Source organism: Glandiceps talaboti, chromosome 12 (genome assembly GCF_964340395.1).
Source record: "Glandiceps talaboti chromosome 12, keGlaTala1.1, whole genome shotgun sequence".
NCBI lineage: Eukaryota > Metazoa > Hemichordata > Enteropneusta > Spengelidae > Glandiceps > Glandiceps talaboti.
In genome coordinates, this window is record NC_135560.1 from 22,286,712 (window position 1) to 22,307,075 (window position 20,364).

A 20,364-nucleotide genomic window follows, 5' to 3' on the forward strand; every position below is an offset into this window, starting at 1 on the left:
GTCCCCGGGTCAAAACGTCCCCGGGTCAAAACGTCCCCGGGTATGACCAAAACGTCCCCGGGTCAAAACGTCCCCGGGTCAGAACGTCCCCGGGTCAAAACGTCCTCGGGTATGACCAAAATTTAACCAAGAGACTTGACTGTGTAACAGTTTCCGTTCCTTCCCTAAAACACGGTCAAGTATCGATGCCCATATTCCGAACCATTTTCTGTTCGTGATTTACATGCTCATTTTCATAAAAATTGGAGGGCGTTCACCCACGTAGACATGAATATTTATACATATCCATTCATTGCCAAGTAATTTAGATTGTAAAAGTCTTGCGTGTCAATAGCAAATATATGTATATATTTGCTATTGACGCGCGCGTGTCAATAGACACTCCATTTTTTTTAATGAAATAGAAAATACGAAGAGTCCCTCTGCTTAGTCTGGAATCCCGAATGAACTCCATACATCTACGTAACGTCAGGATTCCACCTGAGGTGGGTACGCAGTCACATTACTGTATTGTGATGTAAGAAATAGTAAGAAATAAGGATATAATGTAACACACACACACACACACTCACACACAAATAGTTTGGGTCGAGGAAAATGGAAAGACGGGGACGTTTTGACCTGGGGACGTTTTGACCCGGGGACGTTTTGACTTATGGAAACCGGGGACGTTTTGACCCGGGGACGTTTTGACTGGATACCATTTGAACCATATGTATACTGGTTTTTTTTTGCCGACGTATCATTATACAATTCTACTAACAGACCTTCGCTGCTTACTTATCATAAAATCAATACTAACATTTTGATAGAAATCATATAAAATCGCCAACTTGTTGCAATGTGTAGATTTCAGAAATAATCAAATAGATTTGTTTCATGAACGTTACTGTGTGGCAAATGGTCCCAGTGTCGAATTTGTCAACTAAACATCAAAATTCTTCATGTAACCGTGAATATTTGGTACATTACTTTAATCGCCTCTGACGTGATAGAAGCATCTTAAACGTTGTCAGTCAAACTGCACATCTTCTTGAATACATATTACGATAAGGGATTGGAAAAGGAATTACCAGAAGATGCGCAGGAGAAATTGTTAATAATTTCTTTCTTACTACGATGACAGTCAGATGCCGTATATGTATTCTGAATAACTTTTGAAATCCATTATGGATTTTGGATGTATTTGACAAAGCAAGGCGAACTTTTCAAAATATTTCCCTTTACAATGAATATTTTTGTTACAATTACTACGCGCCCAACGACGGAAATATTTTAATCTACTATGTACTAAAATATATACAAAGCAGAAGGCTTACTACCAACAATATCGAGCAAATTCAGCCAATATCAATATCTCTTTGTTTATTTTAATAAACACGCCATACAATAAAAAGACAAACGCAAACAAAGGACATATGGCTCTATAGAAGCTTGCTTGTGTCTGTATCAACAAACGATTTTTCATTTGTCAGCCAACTAAAGCCCGCGTTTGTTTAATTTAGATCTATTAATACCACCCAAAATACACCGGGAAAGTAGTTGTTGAGAATAGTAATATAACATGTAAAAGTAAAGAAGTGAGACAACGTGGCGAGAAGAAGGGCTGTACAACCGATGTTTGCATACAAAGTGCCCTGTTTAATCTATTACACTGGTGAGGAGACACATTTTATCCCAGTTATACAGCGAATTCGACGAGCTTTCGAGATTCTCATGCTAGTGGTCTGAGCTCAGATTGAGGTGATGAACTCAAGCAAACATAGTCGTGTATAGTCCTCCCAACCTACATAATTATATCGCAATATGGCGTCCATCATGAAGGAATTAATGTAATAGCTGCAGTCTAAGGTGAAAACCGTACACCTGATACTCTTGAAAAAGTGATGCTGTGTACAGCGAGCGTAACGACTAATTGCGAAGTAATTTGTTTTTGGCGCCATTTGCGTTAACGAGCAAAGACTGCAAGTACAACATTGTCATTTCTAAATAATGTCATTACTTTCTAGTATAAATGTTGACTCTAAATTGATGAAACACGAACGTTTATTGATACTTACAATAAGCAATTAAGAATTTGTGGGGTTTTCATTTATCGTTCAAACGTTCCGGACCATAGATATCACCTGATGATTTTGTATTCCACAAGTCAAATTGATTAGTGGCATGGTCTACATTGCGTTGCTACAATACACCACATAGAAATGTATATACATGTATTGATAATTGGTTAAACCGGGGAATTACGTCCAAACTAGCAACATTCTGATCCAATAATAATAATGAAGTGCCGCAGACTAAACGTTAAAGATCGAAATTTGTATTCATTAATTCATGATTTTATTTGCATGTTGTAAATTCCCAATAATTTCATCTAATATCGTATCATGTCTATGTATTTACTGTATTAAGCAACCGTGTAAAGTGATGTGATATGAGACTGTGGCCTAAATACATTCAAACACACCTTTACACCCATGGGATAAGTCGTAATATCAAAACGTCTCGACTCTAAATCTTTGTAATCTACCGCGTCGATAGTCAATTAGAGTAAAATTTGCATTTTATCCGTCGTGTCACGTACCAATTGTGACGTTTGATGACACATTTTCACCGGGGCATAAATCATGTAAATATAGAATAACATATATCCAAGAGTCTACATACACGAAAAACTGAATTATGAATTCAAAATGCATTATATTTATGTTATCAATTGTTGTCTCTATGTCTCTTGTTTTGTATGATTTTCCGTAGACACTGTCTATGGGTTTTTCAAAGGCTAAACATGCTGGGACTTGTGAATACAATTAAAACTAAATATGTTGTTTAGTTCCACGCTATGAATTCATAAATGTTTGATAAGTTCCTTAATGTATACATGTCCCTGTTACCTCATCTCGTATGCCGCCGGTATGGGGGGGGGGGTTGTTAAGTTACGAAGTTGGTTGCAAGTGCCATACAGATTACTTCATTAAGATTAATATAGAAGTTGGAATTCAAGAAAATCCACACAGATATGTCGGAATCTCAATAAAACGTGGCTCGACACGCCATTTTGGTATCGTTACTTGTATTATACTCAAGAATAGCGGCACGAGACTTATAAGAAAAATCGATTTGGGTATTATATTTGGTCATTTAATAGTGAACATGTCACTAAGTATGTTAACGAATGAAATGTGAGACTGTGAACAAATAGTTACAAGCAACTCACTTAATGCGTACTACATTGTTTATAAATACATCAGCTTAGTTTCGACGCCGTTTAAGATTTCATTTGGAATCTAACAATCTCATGTTCCTCATTTGGTATTCTATTCCCATATAAATACATATACATACACAAATAAATGTGTTCGTTCCAAGTATTCAACGTCTCGGATTGTTTCACGTTATTCTGCTCATGATAACAACGTAATCTTCACTATCATCATCTCTGAAGTCAGTCAATTTCTTTGCCATCATTTGGGAAATAATGATATCACTATTGGGGTTACTGTTCTGGTTCATTGCCATGCACTGTCTAAGACCGTCAGTCAGCTTTACCTTACCAGTGCAGGGACTGAATGATGTTTGGAGAACACCGGTGATTACTGTTACATTTTTGTAAAGTCTAACCCATACTGATCGATACGTCGTCTTACATATTAAAGGAATACGTCATCTATATGCAATCAAATTCATCAATATTACTTAGGTGGTACCACGTGGATTCTGAACACGTTCGTTAAATCATTCTTAATTGTGTTCAAAATCGTCGCAAAACAAATATTTGCACCGGGAATAAAGAGCAAATGTAAACCGATATGATGGCATTTTTTTCAGTGATCGATTACGACTGTGCAGTTGCTTAAAATATTCCCGTTGGGCAAATTACAATGCAGAAAAAACTGTTCCCATATCAGATTTCTCTTTGATGACATTTGTTGCAGAAAGCCTGTTAACCATCGGGACGGGGTCAAGGCAACTCAATGAGGAAATCTCAATATCATTTAACAATTTAAGACTGGTGAGAAACTTTTACTCTAGCTGTAAACGTTGAACAGTATCGATGGAAAGAGCGACGGATCGATGTAGCTGTGTATAGAGTACCGCTGAACACCCGAGAAGTGTGTTGTATCACTCATAAAGGATTCCAAGTACTGCTGATCAACCTTTCGGCATTCCAAGGTTGGTTTATTTATCTTTTTGGTCATAATTATGAAAATGATTGCATGAAACAACGTGTGATATGATGAATGTTGCCAATATTGGAATACGCTGTGATCAAGTTCATTATACACTGACATCGTCCCAGCGTATGTCTGGTTCGATAGCATCATTTAAATACAATATAGAACAAAAATCACACGGGCACATTGAGACATTTTCAGCTATTCACATGATTGATGATCACTTTTCAATACTGCTAAAACCAGTTATTGGGTCGACAAAGGAATTCATACCAGCATTTCTCAAATACAACATTGCACTATAAACCAACGCCTGCAGTCAACGCGTATGGTAATAATAAAAAAATTGTTCAGATAAAATGGTCACTTTTCATAAAAGTTAAAATTGCTGACGTTTCGAAGTAACCCCTCTAAGAGCTAAATCTCCACACTACCGGAAGTGTAGGAAATATATGATATTACGTAATGGTGACACGATGGGGGGGGGGGGTATAGTTAACGTTAAAGCTGTATTGTATGTAATACCTTACGATCAGGAAAAGAAGCAATCTAGTCGATGTGTTACGCTAGTTAAGAAAAATATGTTATGTGAAGAAAACACCAGCCCTATATCCTGCGTGATGAATAATGATATATATACAGCATACAAGTAACAATTTATAACTGCGCGACGTAAAATGGGTAAGGAAAGTTTAACACAGAAGACACCACCAATAACTATCTATACTGCACTAAGACTATATAACATATCCATGAAGTTTCTGGTTGAAAGTGCTGGTATACTTCTCTTAAAATATATATATACCCTCGCAATTTTCAAATTCATATTACTTGTACTAGGCACTGCGTCTCTGTAGATTTTAATGATATTCTTGCCATGTTTATACAATATACCATGCTGTGGTAAAACAAAAGATGTGTCAATCATCTCCTGACGTTTCTGGTTGTAAGTGCCAGCTTTAGCTCTCGTAAAATGTACACCCTAATATTTTCTCAGAATTTAGATCTTGAACTTGCAAGTTGGCCGACATTTCTTCCTAAAGTTTTATGATATTCTTGCTTACGTTTATGCAGGACAACATTGACGATTGTTTCTGTTCAAAAGTTGTCATTACTATCAATAATGTACAACGTCCCAGACAATATTATTTCATTTTGGATTTTGATTTGAGCTTTGAGAACTTAACACATTGTCTTGTGTAACATCTATGGAGACCATTTGTTCATTCCGACAGCAGCAATTCCCTCCCATCTAATAATTTAGAAACAGATCACCGAATTTTTCACCGTCAAACCCTTATCAAGCAATCTGAATTTGGCATTTCAGGTCAAGCCTTTATAAAAAATTAATTACTAGAAGTAAACGATCTAATTACATCGAAAGAAACCTAATATGGGATATAATACTAAAGAGTGAAACCTAGTTGTGTGCATCAACAACGAACGATCAAAAGACTGAGTACAACGACATACTCACCTAGGAGACAAAGGAAAATTCCAACGAATGAGTTCCTCGTACACATGTTACAAATAGTCAACAGCAGGAGTGCATATAATAAAAACCAGCCCTTTCTCTCAGATCACCGCTTCTGAAATAAACGCAACATATTATTATGATAGTTGTCGTGGAAAATGGCAAAAGACCTCTGAGGCTTGTGAAAATTTGTAAGATGGCAGCCTATCTACATACAGATTGCCTTTCAGACTCACTGTGTATCCAATACGATTTCCTTTGTGAGTCATAACCTGTTAAACTATTAAGACAAATCATTATCACCGGAATTAAAGATTGTTCATCATTGTTAGAACAAACCACAAATAACGATTTATCTCATTTATAGTACAACCTATTATATGGAAAATGCCTATGCGGTTTCAGTATACTGCAAGTAGTGCAAATAACTAGGAGTAACTTGAGACTGGTATTGTTGAACACCTATCCTAGGAGTGGTTTTTAGATATATACATTTATACAACCCTAACTGAAGGAGGACAATCTAAAATATTATGATCTGTGATATTCAACAACTAGATATTATTTACAATAATAATAATGATGATAATAATAATAATAATAATATATTACTAGTTTAACGTTTTAATATAACAATTATTAACGTTACTATAATAAACGCTGGTATGCGTTAATGCATAATGGTTCGAGCTAAACCACACACGACGTAACTGAAGTACTTTTACAATCTAGTTGACGTCATGACAATGAAATTAAGATTAAAATGCCGTTCAACTAAGATCTATGTATGTGGCTATGGTGTCCCTGGATACAGCGATACTGAAAAAAAGGCAATCACATTGTGATGGATTTTACTCTTTTATTTAACTACGTGCACTTGGTTTGATGTTATTCATGGTATACACATATTGTCTCTAATTATGATGTTTTACTGAAATGCTTCACAAACCACTTGACATGGCGAATTCATATGTCGTTTTCGATAGACGGGGATTGACTATTGTTTTGAGAAATGATTGATGCCTTTCATCTTCTTTTTTTTCAAAGGTATGAAATTGTACTGAAATTACTATCTCTCCGTAGGGACTAGTTCTTTTGTGAAAGCTCCAGCACTTAAGCGTATTAAAAATACCATTCTTTAGACTGTAGTCACAACTAAACAGATTAAATATCATCATAAATGAAAACTATTAAACATGCTATAACAGAAACAAAATTATTCTCTTCATTTTAATTACGTATTGATCTTTCATTGTCCTGCCTACATTTATAAAAAAAATAATTATACTAAATGTCCTTGGTATATAATGAGTTATTATCTTAGTGATAAATGTATCTAGATTAGTTCAGTTGAAAGTTGAAAACAACAGAGTTAGCTTTGGGAAAGAAACTCCGTAGAATATATCTGCCTGTGAGTAGTATATTTCATTGTTAGGACTACATATCACAAAGATGGCGATAACGTCGCGTGATATATATCTCTTCTGTACCGCAGGAAGGCATTAGTCGATGCATATCGTAATTGGATAGAGCTGTGATGTATAAAATAACCCTGATACGTAATTTCTGTTCTAAATTACATTGTAATTATACATTACCGTGTCTGCCATGTCGCATATACAATTTCTCGTAGCAATGCAATTTTATATCCGGAGTGATGTATAAATCATAACATAAGACCCGTTCTTCGATTTGCACGATAACTCTAGCGAACACTAAACTTAAATGTTTAGCCTTTATGATCATTCTCATGGCACAAACTATTTCCGCAATGATTATACCATATTCAATTTATACAAGTCATTATTTTGGAAATTTATAATTATATCCTGTGAAGTGTTGATGTGCATTTTCGTTCATGACAAGTCAAAGAAATGATTATTTTCATAATTATATATGTCATATAAACATTTGCAAACAGAGAGGCATACCACATATTAAATCTTTAAAACTACAATGTCATACAGTGCACATTGTAAAAGTTTCTCAGCTCAACTAAAGATATTATTTTCATCACAGAAAATAAGTTACTATACAGTTTTTGGGTTTGATCTTCTTGTCTAAGATTTGTGTCTATTTGTCTTTTCGTGCAACCATTTTCTCTGAGTCTCTCTGTGTCTTCCCTACTATTATATCTTACAAATATTAGCACCAACTTCCCATAGGTGGATTTATAAACTCAACATTCTACATTGAAACACTTTAATTGCAAATGAAAGCTTCACTTGATAATTCCATATTACGTAAAAAGAAATAATTACACCCACAAATAATTAGGTACTACGTAAAAATTCACAAAGCCCAATATATAATTAGTGTAATACTTTCATACGATTTGGTGTCTCTCTTATCATTATATTGTATAACCAAGCATACAATAAACGGATGCAAATGTCAGAAGGACGTGACGTGATTGTACACAATATAATTAGTGTAATACTTTCATCATTACGATTTGGATGCAAATGTCAGAAGGACATGACGTGATTATACAATTATGCACTCAAGGAATACGATGTGTGGAATGAAATCATCGCACACCCACCCTGGATTACTTTACACGACATCTGGGTTCACTGGGGTAAGAAGTAAACGTTTCTGATTCATATTAATATCTCCTCATAAAAAATGCTTGAACGCCCTTAGTTTCCAACTAGGTTTCCATAGCATTGGACCCCGAGGTATGTAAGCGTGTGTAAATACGATGACTTGAGGTGGTTGTTCAATATGTAACCTGACCTGAACATCAGTGGTCACTAATAAAAGAAATAACAATGAACCCTGCATGCATACTTTCAATTTTCTTTCGGATACTTAATGTCTCATCAAGAAGAAACCATACGTGCGTTGATTCGTTAAGAAGAAATGTAACGGTATGGTTGCTATAATCTTAGTAGCATCAAAAGGTTTTAGTAATTGCAATTTTGGTAACAGATGGATTGACATATGCACAAAATATTAAATCGTGGAAAGACAGAAATCGTTAATGTAACTCTGATAGATAACCTAAGAGAACGATTTGGTTTTAATGGATTAAAACAGCTTGTAGCAAGGTTAGATTTCCTATTTCACATTTTAAAGTCACTATCATAACAACAGGGTGCTTGGTAAGAGACTTTAATACTCGTCTGATTCAGAAATAAAATCAATTATAGAGATTGTCTAATTTAATCTTACGGCCATTATATCACTGTTTGTTTCCGAATGAGTTTAAAGTATATTTACACTCTCTGTTATACAAGCCTAGCATTTGGGTGTTTGAAACACAAATAATCCTTGTTTGAAACACAGGCATATAATATTCATTCGGAATACTCCATGCAGTAAGAGCGACGACAGACAGACGAAATTCATTGAGATGACAATTATACAATGTTAACTGAACGTTAACGTAAAAATAAGTTATAATATTAAACTTTGGTAACATATCTTCACAAACGGGCCATTCTTTGATTTACACTAGTCGTACCTCAGTGACGTCATCAGGTCTAGTATATAGTGAAACTTTATAAAAATCAAAATATCAAAATATAGCCAATACGTTTTTTCTGATGTAACACGTGATGTCAAGCTGTGCATTGACTGATCACTAACTGCTATCTTAGCCTTTAAAGAAGTTATCAATAGGCCATCTGAGATGATTATCAGTAATGGGATCATGGCAAAACAACATAAAGATAGATATTTTCCGTCTCTGTCTCTGTGTACACATTTCACTTTGCGTGATTCAGATACGTGATTTACGTTCAGTCAAGGATGAAATAATAAATGTGTAATTCTATCATAAGATTGAGTTTGAACGAGAGATAAGCCACATTAATTTTTTTAATGTTGTGACACGCACACAATGGCCACATTGGTAAGAAAGTCTGCTAAATTTGACAACTTGAAATAATGTGAAAATCGTATTCTATAATGATAGATTGAATTTTCCACTGAGATATCCTATTAATTTAAAAATGAAAAACAGAAATAAATTTTGTGTTATCTGATTGAAAATACTACAAATCATCATATTATTAATGAATGTATGTAGCTGTGTTCACAAATGGAAATAATTCCATTGTCTTTCCTTTTGAATTTTTAGAACAATGATAAAATTTGTCTTTTATTGCTAATAAATGTCAACTAAGAATGATAAGGTAATGATGACTTATTTTTGTGATAATTACGAAGTGCCATGAAATATGTTAACATTTGCAAGCGCAATCACGTTGGATTTTCATCAACAACAAAAGAATCCAATTTGACATTAAACGAGTTAGATTAGTAATTATCAGAATATGGTTCAAAATAATATGACACAATCATATGATTGTAAATGTACCTGTTTTTATAAAATATGACATTTCCATAAGATTCTCCGGAAGTAAATTTAATAGGTTATATGCTTCATTATCTTTGTTTTTTAAAACATCGCTGTTTGGATCATTTGTACCACTCCAATTAAATGCGCCTGTAAAATTTTGAATATTCCAGAATGAGATACTCAATCAGTTTGAAACCAAAATCTATTAACCTATCAACCATGTGTGGAAGCTACAGAACTGGACCTGTACAATAAGGAAATAAAAAAATGAAATGCCATTGCCCGCCAAATTTTAGGAATGTCTACGTATCCACAGGGAATAACCTAAGATTCATTTATATCTTGAAGGTCCTTTAGGAATATGGCTTGGATTTCTATTAAGAAGGTACTAGTATTAAGAGATAACGATCAATAACGCACATTCCCAGCTGAATGTATATTCATTTGAATACCCCCTATATAACCTTTTCAGAATCATCATGCTAAATCAAACATCACGTCACCATCTTATCATTCAACACTATGATACTAATGGTGTTGATTTAATATGGAATAACGTTTTTAACTATGAAAGCATATCAAGCTATGTCTGAAACATTATTCAATAACTGTATAAATGATCACTGTATATATTGACAATCATAGTCTTCACATTCAGATAGTACATTCTGAACCTTCCAACTTTTCTGGACCAACATTCGCCAACTAATTGTGCGTTATTTTCAATTATATAACGGACTGAACTAAAAATATATTTTAATCAACTAGAGCACATGTCACGTGCCTATATAGATCAACCTCAATATGAGCACAGCGACACCTAATTTAAATATCAGGAGAAATTGAATTAATAAACAAGCAAGGATACTTCGTTACACTACATTACTTTGACACTAATTTCTGAATATTTCTCAGCAAATTTCTTCTGTAGTACGGCCTGGTAGATAAAATGCATTTGGCAATTCTACCATGCGTACTAATACTCATATGTGTATATTTTTGAACATGCGAGATGTGACCTAAATTGAGTAATATTAATTGGAAAAAACACGGTATACCGAATAAATGTGTTCAATACACCCCATACACACTCACATAAAGGGACACAGAGATACAAATACACACACACACACACACACAAACACACAAACACACACACACACACACACACACACACACACACACACCGACATAGGTGTACAAATATAACTCTTTTAAACCATATTTGATCACGGATATGGCAATTTTAACTACTTTCCATCCGAAGTCTGATTTTTAAAGCATGTTATACACCGTGTGTACTCTCCTGTATGTCTGGAATTGTAATCATCTCAGTGGTTTAACCCTCTTAACCAATAATCATTATTGTCTAAATAGATATATAAATATATTCACTAGATGAGTGAATCATACAATGTGGTTGAACGACGACTCCTTATCAAGTTGAATGGTAATCTGTCACTATCAGTTCAGTTGATGAATGATTTCCCTTGAGCATAGCGCTAGCAGTACAAGTGGATACATCTTTCACGCTATACTTCAAGGATACAGCATCAACTAAAGTCACTCTACTTTTATGCCACAAATCGTGATCCTGATTAAGTATACGTCTTATGTTTGTATAATTAAAACTGACTGACCCTGTTAATCATGTTACAAAGGCATTGGAATGGTAATCAATCTCAATAACTTCCTTATTTGAGTCTTGGTTAATGATATCCTGCATGAGTTGTCTACTTTAGCTTCGCCGATAACTTGCAATATTGCACATTTGTAAGCAGCTCCTGGTTAAATGAAAAAGATATGGATGTTTTTTGTTTGTTTTAAGTTAGGGTTTGTTGGCAACATGCATATTAAGAAAAGGACATCACAAGGAGAGCTCTTTGCCATGGATGATCCATATCTGTTCGTTTTGTAACTGTACCATAAATTGTTACTTCGCATCGCTGGAAGGTTTTTTGCTATTGATGAGATGTGTTATTTATGTAGATAGAACTACATGTAATACACATGACGATGGCAAACGTCTTTAATGTGTAAACACAAACAATGTATTTACAAAGAATGTTGCGCGTAAGACGCAATGGCCGGTGATTTAAGTTTTAAGACTAGAGATATATTTTAAATGTCACACGAAGAGCATGATTCAAATGGTGATATCTGAGCATGATTCAAATGGCGACTTGGACATCACCATTTGAATCATGCTCAGATATCACCATTTGAATCATGCTCAGATATCACCATTTGAATCTTGCCCAAGGACTTTAGCCACTCAGAAACAAACAGCAGGCAGCGACAGGACTCGAACCTGCAACCTGTAGATTCCAAACCGGTCACGCTAACCATTCACCCATCATGACTCCATATCTGAGCATGATTCAAATGGTGATGTCTGAGTATGATTCAAATGGTGATGTCTGAGCATGATTCAAATGGTGATATCTGAGCATGATTCAAATGGTGATGTCTGAGCATGATTCAAATGGTGATGTCTGAGCATGATTCAAATGGTGATGTCTGAGCATGATTCAAATGGTGATGTCTGAGCATGATTCAAATGGTCATATCTGAGCATGATTCAAATGGTGATGTCTGAGCATGATTCAAATGGTGATATCTGAGCATGATTCAAATGGTGATATCTGAGCATGATTCAAATGGTGATATCTGAGCATGATTCAAATGGTGATGTCTGAGCATGATTCAAATGGTGATGTCTGAGCATGATTCAAATGGTGATGTCTGAGCATGATTCAAATGGTCATATCTGAGCATGATTCAAATGGTGATGTCTGAGCATGATTCAAATGGTGATATCTGAGCATGATTCAAATGGTGATATCTGAGCATGATTCAAATGGTGATGTCTGAGCATGATTCAAATGGTGATATCTGAGCATGATTCAAATGGTGATGTCAGAGCATGATTCAAATGGTGATGTCTGAGCATGATTCAAATGGTCATATCTGAGCATGATTCAAATGGTCATATCTGAGCATGATTCAAATGGTGATGTCTGAGCATGATTCAAATGGTGATGTCTGAGCATGATTCAAATGGTGATATCTGAGCATGATTCAAATGGTGATGTCTGAGCATGATTCAAATGGTGATGTCTGAGCATGATTCAAATGGTGATATCTGAGCATGATTCAAATGGTGATGTCTGAGCATGATTCAAATGGTGATATCTGAGCATGATTCAAATGGTGATATCTGCTGCAATGTTGATGTTGATGTTGATATATAGTCTTCATTTGCCTAATGTAAAGAATACAATCGTTATAGTCACGTTTGCAGATAACTACTCCATGTAGTCCATTGTTGTCAGATACAATTAATAAAATCGTCATAGTCAAGTTGACACTCGACTTCACTATTCATTACATAGCCAAGGTTGCGAACTTGACTAGTAAGGTTTTAATAATCATCACACGGTTCGTCTGGGGATTTTAATTTCCCGTTCTACATATCGAAGGTTAAGGTCAAAGTACATAATGTATGGTTGTGATGAGAGTCGTTTAGAAGGTGATGATAGATAAACGTGGCATTGACATTGCCATCACTTTGTATTGCGCTATAAGCACTAGATCGATTATACAGTGAATGAATAGAACTTGAAGGCTGAAGTGGTGTACTTTAACGTTACCATGTTTTTAGGCATGCCTCATAAGCCGTGACAAGTTGCGTCCACTCCTTCAACTGCTATGAAATGTCACAATCTATAAGCCTGATGACACCGTTAACGCTTTTTGATTTGTATGATTATAGCTGTGTTGAAGTGTACGTCCTCTCTATCTGGTTTAGGAGATTTCATTGTAGCCAAAGGAGTTGGCACACTTTGTCACGGATTGCCATGGATGGTTTATAACTGTTTGTTTTGTAACTGTACCATAAATTGCAACGTTGTTAGAAAAGTTCCAGACATTGTATCGTTTACATCATACCATCAATATGCAATGTAATGTGTATTTTATAGCATACTTAAAACCTGTGATGACATGCAGTCTTCTTATAAAACTATACTACGTCTCACATGAGACTATCATTGCAGTTAAAGAGATTTCTAAAACCAAACATTATCTAGTTAATATGTGTGTTAATATGCATTGCCTGTGTGAGGTCGGCCCATTTATGTATCATAGGCTTCCATTGAAATGTGTGGGTTTTTTAAAAAAATGACTCTGTATATTCAAACATAGCTTCTAAAGTTCATGTCTTGTGTACACGTGATTGATTGTAGGTGAGCATGAAATAAGGTTTAGACAACCGTATAAGTGTTATCATATGTCGGTCGTGTGTTTTCCTGAATTGTCATCGCCATTGAAGTTCAAATAAGCATGGAACGGTATAATTGTAGTAAACGACGATAGTGTGTGTCTTATATTTTAGACGACACATTTACAATCCTACTTTTTACAGTTTAGTAGTCAGGATTCCCAAGAGACAAGGAAGCGACCCATTCCAGTTTGTGATTACGAATGTCTACGTGAACGAAATTTATTTTCTCAGGAAAACAAAGTACTTTTCAAAAATAGTATGATAAATGTTTAATCCAGTTACCTGATGGATGATAACAACGAATCGTCACTAGTATAAAACTGACGTAACCTTCTTTTGAAATTAGAGATAGTTACGATAAATTATAATTAGTGATCACGAAAGGCTCCATCTGCAATATAATCTTTTGAAATTATATAAAACCGACTTATAAAAATCAATAAAAACTACCAGTGTGTTCCTAAAATCAAAATGATATTTTACGTTTTATATAAAACTGACTTATAAAAATCAATAAAAACTACCTGTGTGTTCCTAAAATCAAAATGATATTTTATATGAATATTAAAACTAATTTAAAGATGAAGTCAAAAATGAATTGAAATGACAGTCTTGATAAAGATATACTTATATCCAATTCTCAGAAAAATAATGAAATTCTTAATATTAGCTAACGCATATAAATGACGTGATTAGTGCCGTCAAGTCCACTTAGGAAAAATGATTTCATGTACTTTGTTTATATGGAGTTTAATGTCGTTGTAATTAGGTTTTCTTTTTAATTATTGCATTTCTTTTTACGTTGTGACATTTTCCAAGGCTGTAAGGAAAGGTAATTGTAAGATAATGATAGTTATTTATTATGATGACATTTAAAATGATAATCATGTAATTAATTCACCAAACACTTGGTAGGTCCCGAAACCTTCAAAATTTTTGTAATTATGTAATAATATATATTTTTTTTCTTTTTTCACCAGTCCAAAACTTACTTTATAAGCATTGCGTGCTCAGCAAAAGGTTGGCGGTGGCCGAGCGGTTAGCTCGTGCGCCTCTTACCTCTGCAGCCTGGGTTCAAACCCGCCAGGTTTCGGCTGGGTAGAGTGTTGTTCAGTTTGACTCTACCGTACTCCGGTTTCTTCCTGTACTAACACTGAACTAAATGAGCCTATAAATGGGACTAGCTCCTGTTGGTTATCCGATAAATAAATAAATAAATAAACTAAATGAAAGGGACAGTTTGAGAAAGCCTAAAGAGGCAAAACTTTACTTATTAGTAATTATAACCCTTGGTTGTATAACTAATACAGAGTTTGTTTCTTGATTTGGCATTGGTTAAATACAAAATAAGACTCGGCAGGAGAAGCATGCCCGATACTGCAAATAAAGTCGACCTTTGAACCAAGTTGAACAATATCTTTAAAAGAACAAGAAACATATAAATCTTCAGATTTGAAGATAACCAAGAAAGTTCAAGACTGTTAGTAAAATGCCTTTTGTTTTAATTAAACTTATCATATATGCTGAAATAAATGACCTTGGGGTCACATCAGATCGTTATCCTCATTTACTAGGCGATTCATGTCTCGCCTCTCGGTGATTACACATGAAGGCTCTGTAGTATACATTCCATGCTTTGTGTTTCGCTGTGTATATGACCAGTCGGGTTTGTAGATCGACTAGTTGTCTCTTGTCGTCACAGCCAAAGAACATTCTAAAATTCTTAATAAACAAATGCTGAAAGAAGTACTAGTAGAGTGATCAATTTTTATCAAAACCTATCTGTTAATTAATTTATCCTTTCCAAATGAGTACCCAGATAATACTGTTGATTCTTTACTAATTTTATATCAACATTAGCCTATAGCACCCAAGGTCTTATTCTGTTTGAAAGTTCATGCAAAATATTTTGTGATACCACATACCTTGGCATTGTGTTTATAACGTAAGATACATCTGCTATTCTTCTAAACTATTCTATTTAGATTCTATCGAATATTAACACAAGTTGACTGGGACACACTATTAGTATTGTCAGGGTATATCTACACTGACTGACTCCACGACTAGTATTGTCAGGGTATATCTACACTGACTGACTCCACGACTGGTATCGTCAGGGTATATCTACACTGACTGACTCCACGACTAGTATTGTCAGGGTATATCTACACTGACTGACTCCACGACTGGTATCGTCAGGGTATATCTACACTGACTGACTCCACGACTAGTATTGTCAGGGTATATCTACACTGTCTGACTCCACGGCTAGCATCGTCAGGGTATATCTACACTGACTGACTCCACGGCTAGCATCGTCAGGGTATATCTACACTGACTGACTCCACGACTAGTATCGTCAGGGTATATCTACACTGACTGACTCCACGGCTAGCATCGTCAGGGTATATCTACACTGACTGACTCCACGACTAGTATCGTCAGGGTATATCTACACTGACTGACTCCACGACTGGTATCGTCAGGGTATATCTACACTGACTGACTCCACGGCTAGTATCATAGTATCGTCAGGGTATATCTACAGTGACTGAATCCACGACTGGTAAATCAGAGCCTTACCAACTTGTTTTTTTCCTATGGTCATGAATACAAAAGCCAAATTATCCTTGCATCAGTGATTTGTGTCCGTTGTAACATCATTTGATTTCGTAAAAAGAATCGTGACTTGATAACGAATATTGCACACTGTAGTATACAAAATGGTGACTCACCTGGGTTATCAATCAGTTCTTTCAAATGGGAATACAGTGACGTCTTTACGCACTTGGATGTGGAGATGTGTACATTGTCACAGGTTACTGGTTCACTTTTGTTCTAAACACTTTATAGCCAGGACTCTTGAATAAGGATACTAAAAATAACAGTCCAACTATCGCGCGCGAGGACTGCAAATATATACAAATGTGTTTGTTTCTGAATGTGTAACCAGCATAAACACACTCACATTGTAATACCCAGGATCACGTGACATACATAATTCACTTGTTCAAATAAGATTGTCAGTGAACATTCATTTTTCATACCCAGTTATTGACTTTAGGATATAAATATATACAGATATATGTTTTTGTCAGAAGTCGAAAATGCCTTCCTGGCGTTTGAACTGCCAGATCACAAAAATGGCTTTAGAGCTCCTATAGTCCCCTGGTAAGAGTCACATTCTGTGAGGTAATCATAGCAGAAGTGGACCAATGACATGTGATAGTTCAGATATCTTCACATCCAGGGAGGTAAAGACAACGATTTGCTCCAAGGTGAAGGAACTGATGACTTCTTTATAATAGAGTGTGGAACCAGATTTTTTTAATAAACACATTCGTTATCAAATCAGTTTGGAGACGGATTCTATGTCCAAAATCAAAAAGAGGATGGTTTTTGGCTTTGTCATGGCCAAAGGAAAAGCTGGCGAGGCTTTACTTTACTGGCCATAAAGTTAGTCGATATATCGCATCAATACTTACGTGTAACGTAATAGTGTGTCCTCACCAACATGGATTTGTATAAAAAGTACTCAAAGTACGTGACGTGCCAATGATTGATCTATAGCTCTGAGAGGACTGGAATCAAATGGTTGTGAATGAGTTTTATCTTGAAAGGGACTGTAAAAACTACGGTATCGAATTGACATGGATGTCTGTACAGATGTTACTTTTGCAATACAAGATATACAAGGTTATATTACTTGGTCAACATCGGATCGATAAACTGCTAGCAGACATAGTTCACAACTCACAATGTTTTTATTGCTCAAGAAACAAACTATTTTAATAAAAGGAAAAAAAACTTGTCTAGTTCACTGTACATAGTACATGATACGCTAAACAATACATGGCCAACAATTCTCGACAAGGACCAACAGCTCAGACAGGCTATTAGTAATTTTGACCAATGATATTGCACATTGGTAGGGAAGGTACATTCTAATATCATTAAATCAAAACAGAGCAGTGACCTTTTAAAAATATACCTTACATGTCTCAGCGGTAATAATTTCACCGTTTGAAGTCACAAGAGAAAAATGTACTTACAACGTTTGCCATCATTCCACACATCACTGCAAACGAAGGCAGTTTCGATTCTTGAAACTATCATTAAACATCTCTATTAAAAAACCCATGTCGACACAGTTGAATTCAAAACCTTATACGTTCACAGTTGATTACTATCTGGGGGCATCATGTCGTGTGCTTTGCCATGAATTTAATCTTAAAAGCTTCCCTGTGCATTTAAGGTAAACAATCAAACCACTCTTCACTTATCGTTAAATCTTTTAAAAACACAAAAAAGGCATCATGTCGAATGGATAGTAAACCTGGCTTGCATTTATAATTTTGACAGCCTGATAAAACGTAATAGTATCGTATGTTGTATTAGCTGTAACAGCCGGAGATCAACTCTTCGTGATACATTTTGCTAGAAATTGTTATCGTACATGGATGTATAAATCTAACAAGTTATCGATTTTATTTTGATTGTCACATGATGGAATTTATCGAGAACGACTGAACAGACATCTATTTTTTCTTCTATGAAAGCTTTTTAATTATGATGTCACTGTGTCCAACCTTTGCAGATTATTATCATTCAAGTCGCTTGTGACGTTTACTTTTTCCATTAATTTAAATAGCGTTGAAAGGAATTTTATTGATCTGACTGCGTATGCCCAGCCTTCCAGGTATAGAGTTCATACAGATTGTGATTTAATATGAACAAACAACAATTGTTAAACGACATATTACAACTATTGTATCGTCATGGTAGTTGTTATTTCTCTACCACCACCATCATTAGAAGCATTGAAATATAGCAAGGAAACATTTCCCCCCACTCATGGTTCTAAGCTATGTACCATAGGTACTTGCTAGAATAGTTCTTGTCGTGGAACGATTCTACAAATGAATGGATATTTCGATTTTAACTGAACACATATTTATTGTACGTGTCAGAGGCCCCTAATGTACAGGCACATATCCTGGAGGAAAATTGATAGAAGATGTTGACATTTTGAGAAATGAGTTAAAAAAGGAAATCCATCTTCACTTTTCATTACACCTATTAAAGCGGAATGTAAGAGAAGAAATAACTTTGAAACAAACTGCTCTGAGCTTTTTGTGTATGTCAGTCCAGCTGATTACACATTTTTTCTGATATGTCAAATGGTGAGTTTGGTACACGCTATAAAGTTAGTATAAGAATATGTCTTTGATTTTGTGTATCTGTCAAACAATTTCAAAGTCATGGCATTATCCAATGTATATCAATTTGCCTTTTATGTGTCAACCACTTTTCATGAAATCAATGTTTTGAAAGTCGATGATACCCACATTACCTTACGGCCCCCAGTAGTAAGCGAACGTCGACAAACTTTACGTGATAACTGAATGTCCACAATTTCCTTGATGATATTTTAATCCTATGACAAGGTTTAAGAGTAAAGTGTTATCTCATGATGGCAAATTGCTGGTTGTATATATTCCTGTTCTATTCCGATTCCACGGAATAGCTTATTTGCAGGATCACAGATCCGTAGAAATAGGTTTCCGTTGATACCTGGCCTGGATACAAGCACGTCAGCGCTGACACAACGGTGTGATAACTGACAGTTGCGACTGTAGTCTCTGGAGCACCTATACTATTGGCAAGCGTTACACATGATAGAAGTTTCAAGCAAATGATGACAATATTTGTGTAAACGTTGACACTATCATATAAACATGTCACGATGATCTAATTTAAATGGCAAAGAGCTTATTCGGTTTGCAATTAGTAAACATGTTTCATAGACTAGTCTGCAATATACTTAATTAATTAAAACAGATCATCACCCTCAAAATGTCGCTAGTGTCACTGTACGCCATAAAGACAAGGTGTTTAGAAACCTAATATGCAAAATAATCCAAGCTGGAAGTTAAATTTTGTACCAAGTACGGAGAACTATGGTATTTAAGTGTAACTGATTTCATTCAAATCTTGCGCAAAGATGATATAGAACATTAAACACTATGCAGAATTATTTTGATGCTCACATCACTATCTAGATATTTGAATAATAAGTGGTACGTTATGACATGGTGGGACACGTGAACATGACTGT

The 20,364-nt window shown here is 35.2% G+C and overlaps 2 protein-coding genes across 2 annotated transcripts in view; one reads left to right on the plus strand and one right to left on the minus strand.

The window, feature by feature from the left end:
- The window catches only part of LOC144443351 (neuronal acetylcholine receptor subunit alpha-10-like), a 37,660-nt gene that overhangs the window by 14,746 nt on the left and 2,550 nt on the right, over window positions 1–20,364 (minus strand). The window contains exon 2 of the mRNA XM_078132811.1: window positions 5,653–5,764. Coding sequence (XP_077988937.1) covers window positions 5,653–5,698 — 46 coding nt within the window. The 5' untranslated portion in view covers window positions 5,699–5,764. The remainder of the gene's footprint in view (window positions 1–5,652; window positions 5,765–20,364) is intronic.
- LOC144443350 (neuronal acetylcholine receptor subunit alpha-10-like) overlaps window positions 3,990–20,364 on the plus strand; it is a 105,822-nt gene continuing 89,447 nt past the window's right edge. The window contains exon 1 of the mRNA XM_078132809.1: window positions 3,990–4,173. The gene's annotated coding sequence lies outside the window, so the exon portion shown is untranslated. The remainder of the gene's footprint in view (window positions 4,174–20,364) is intronic.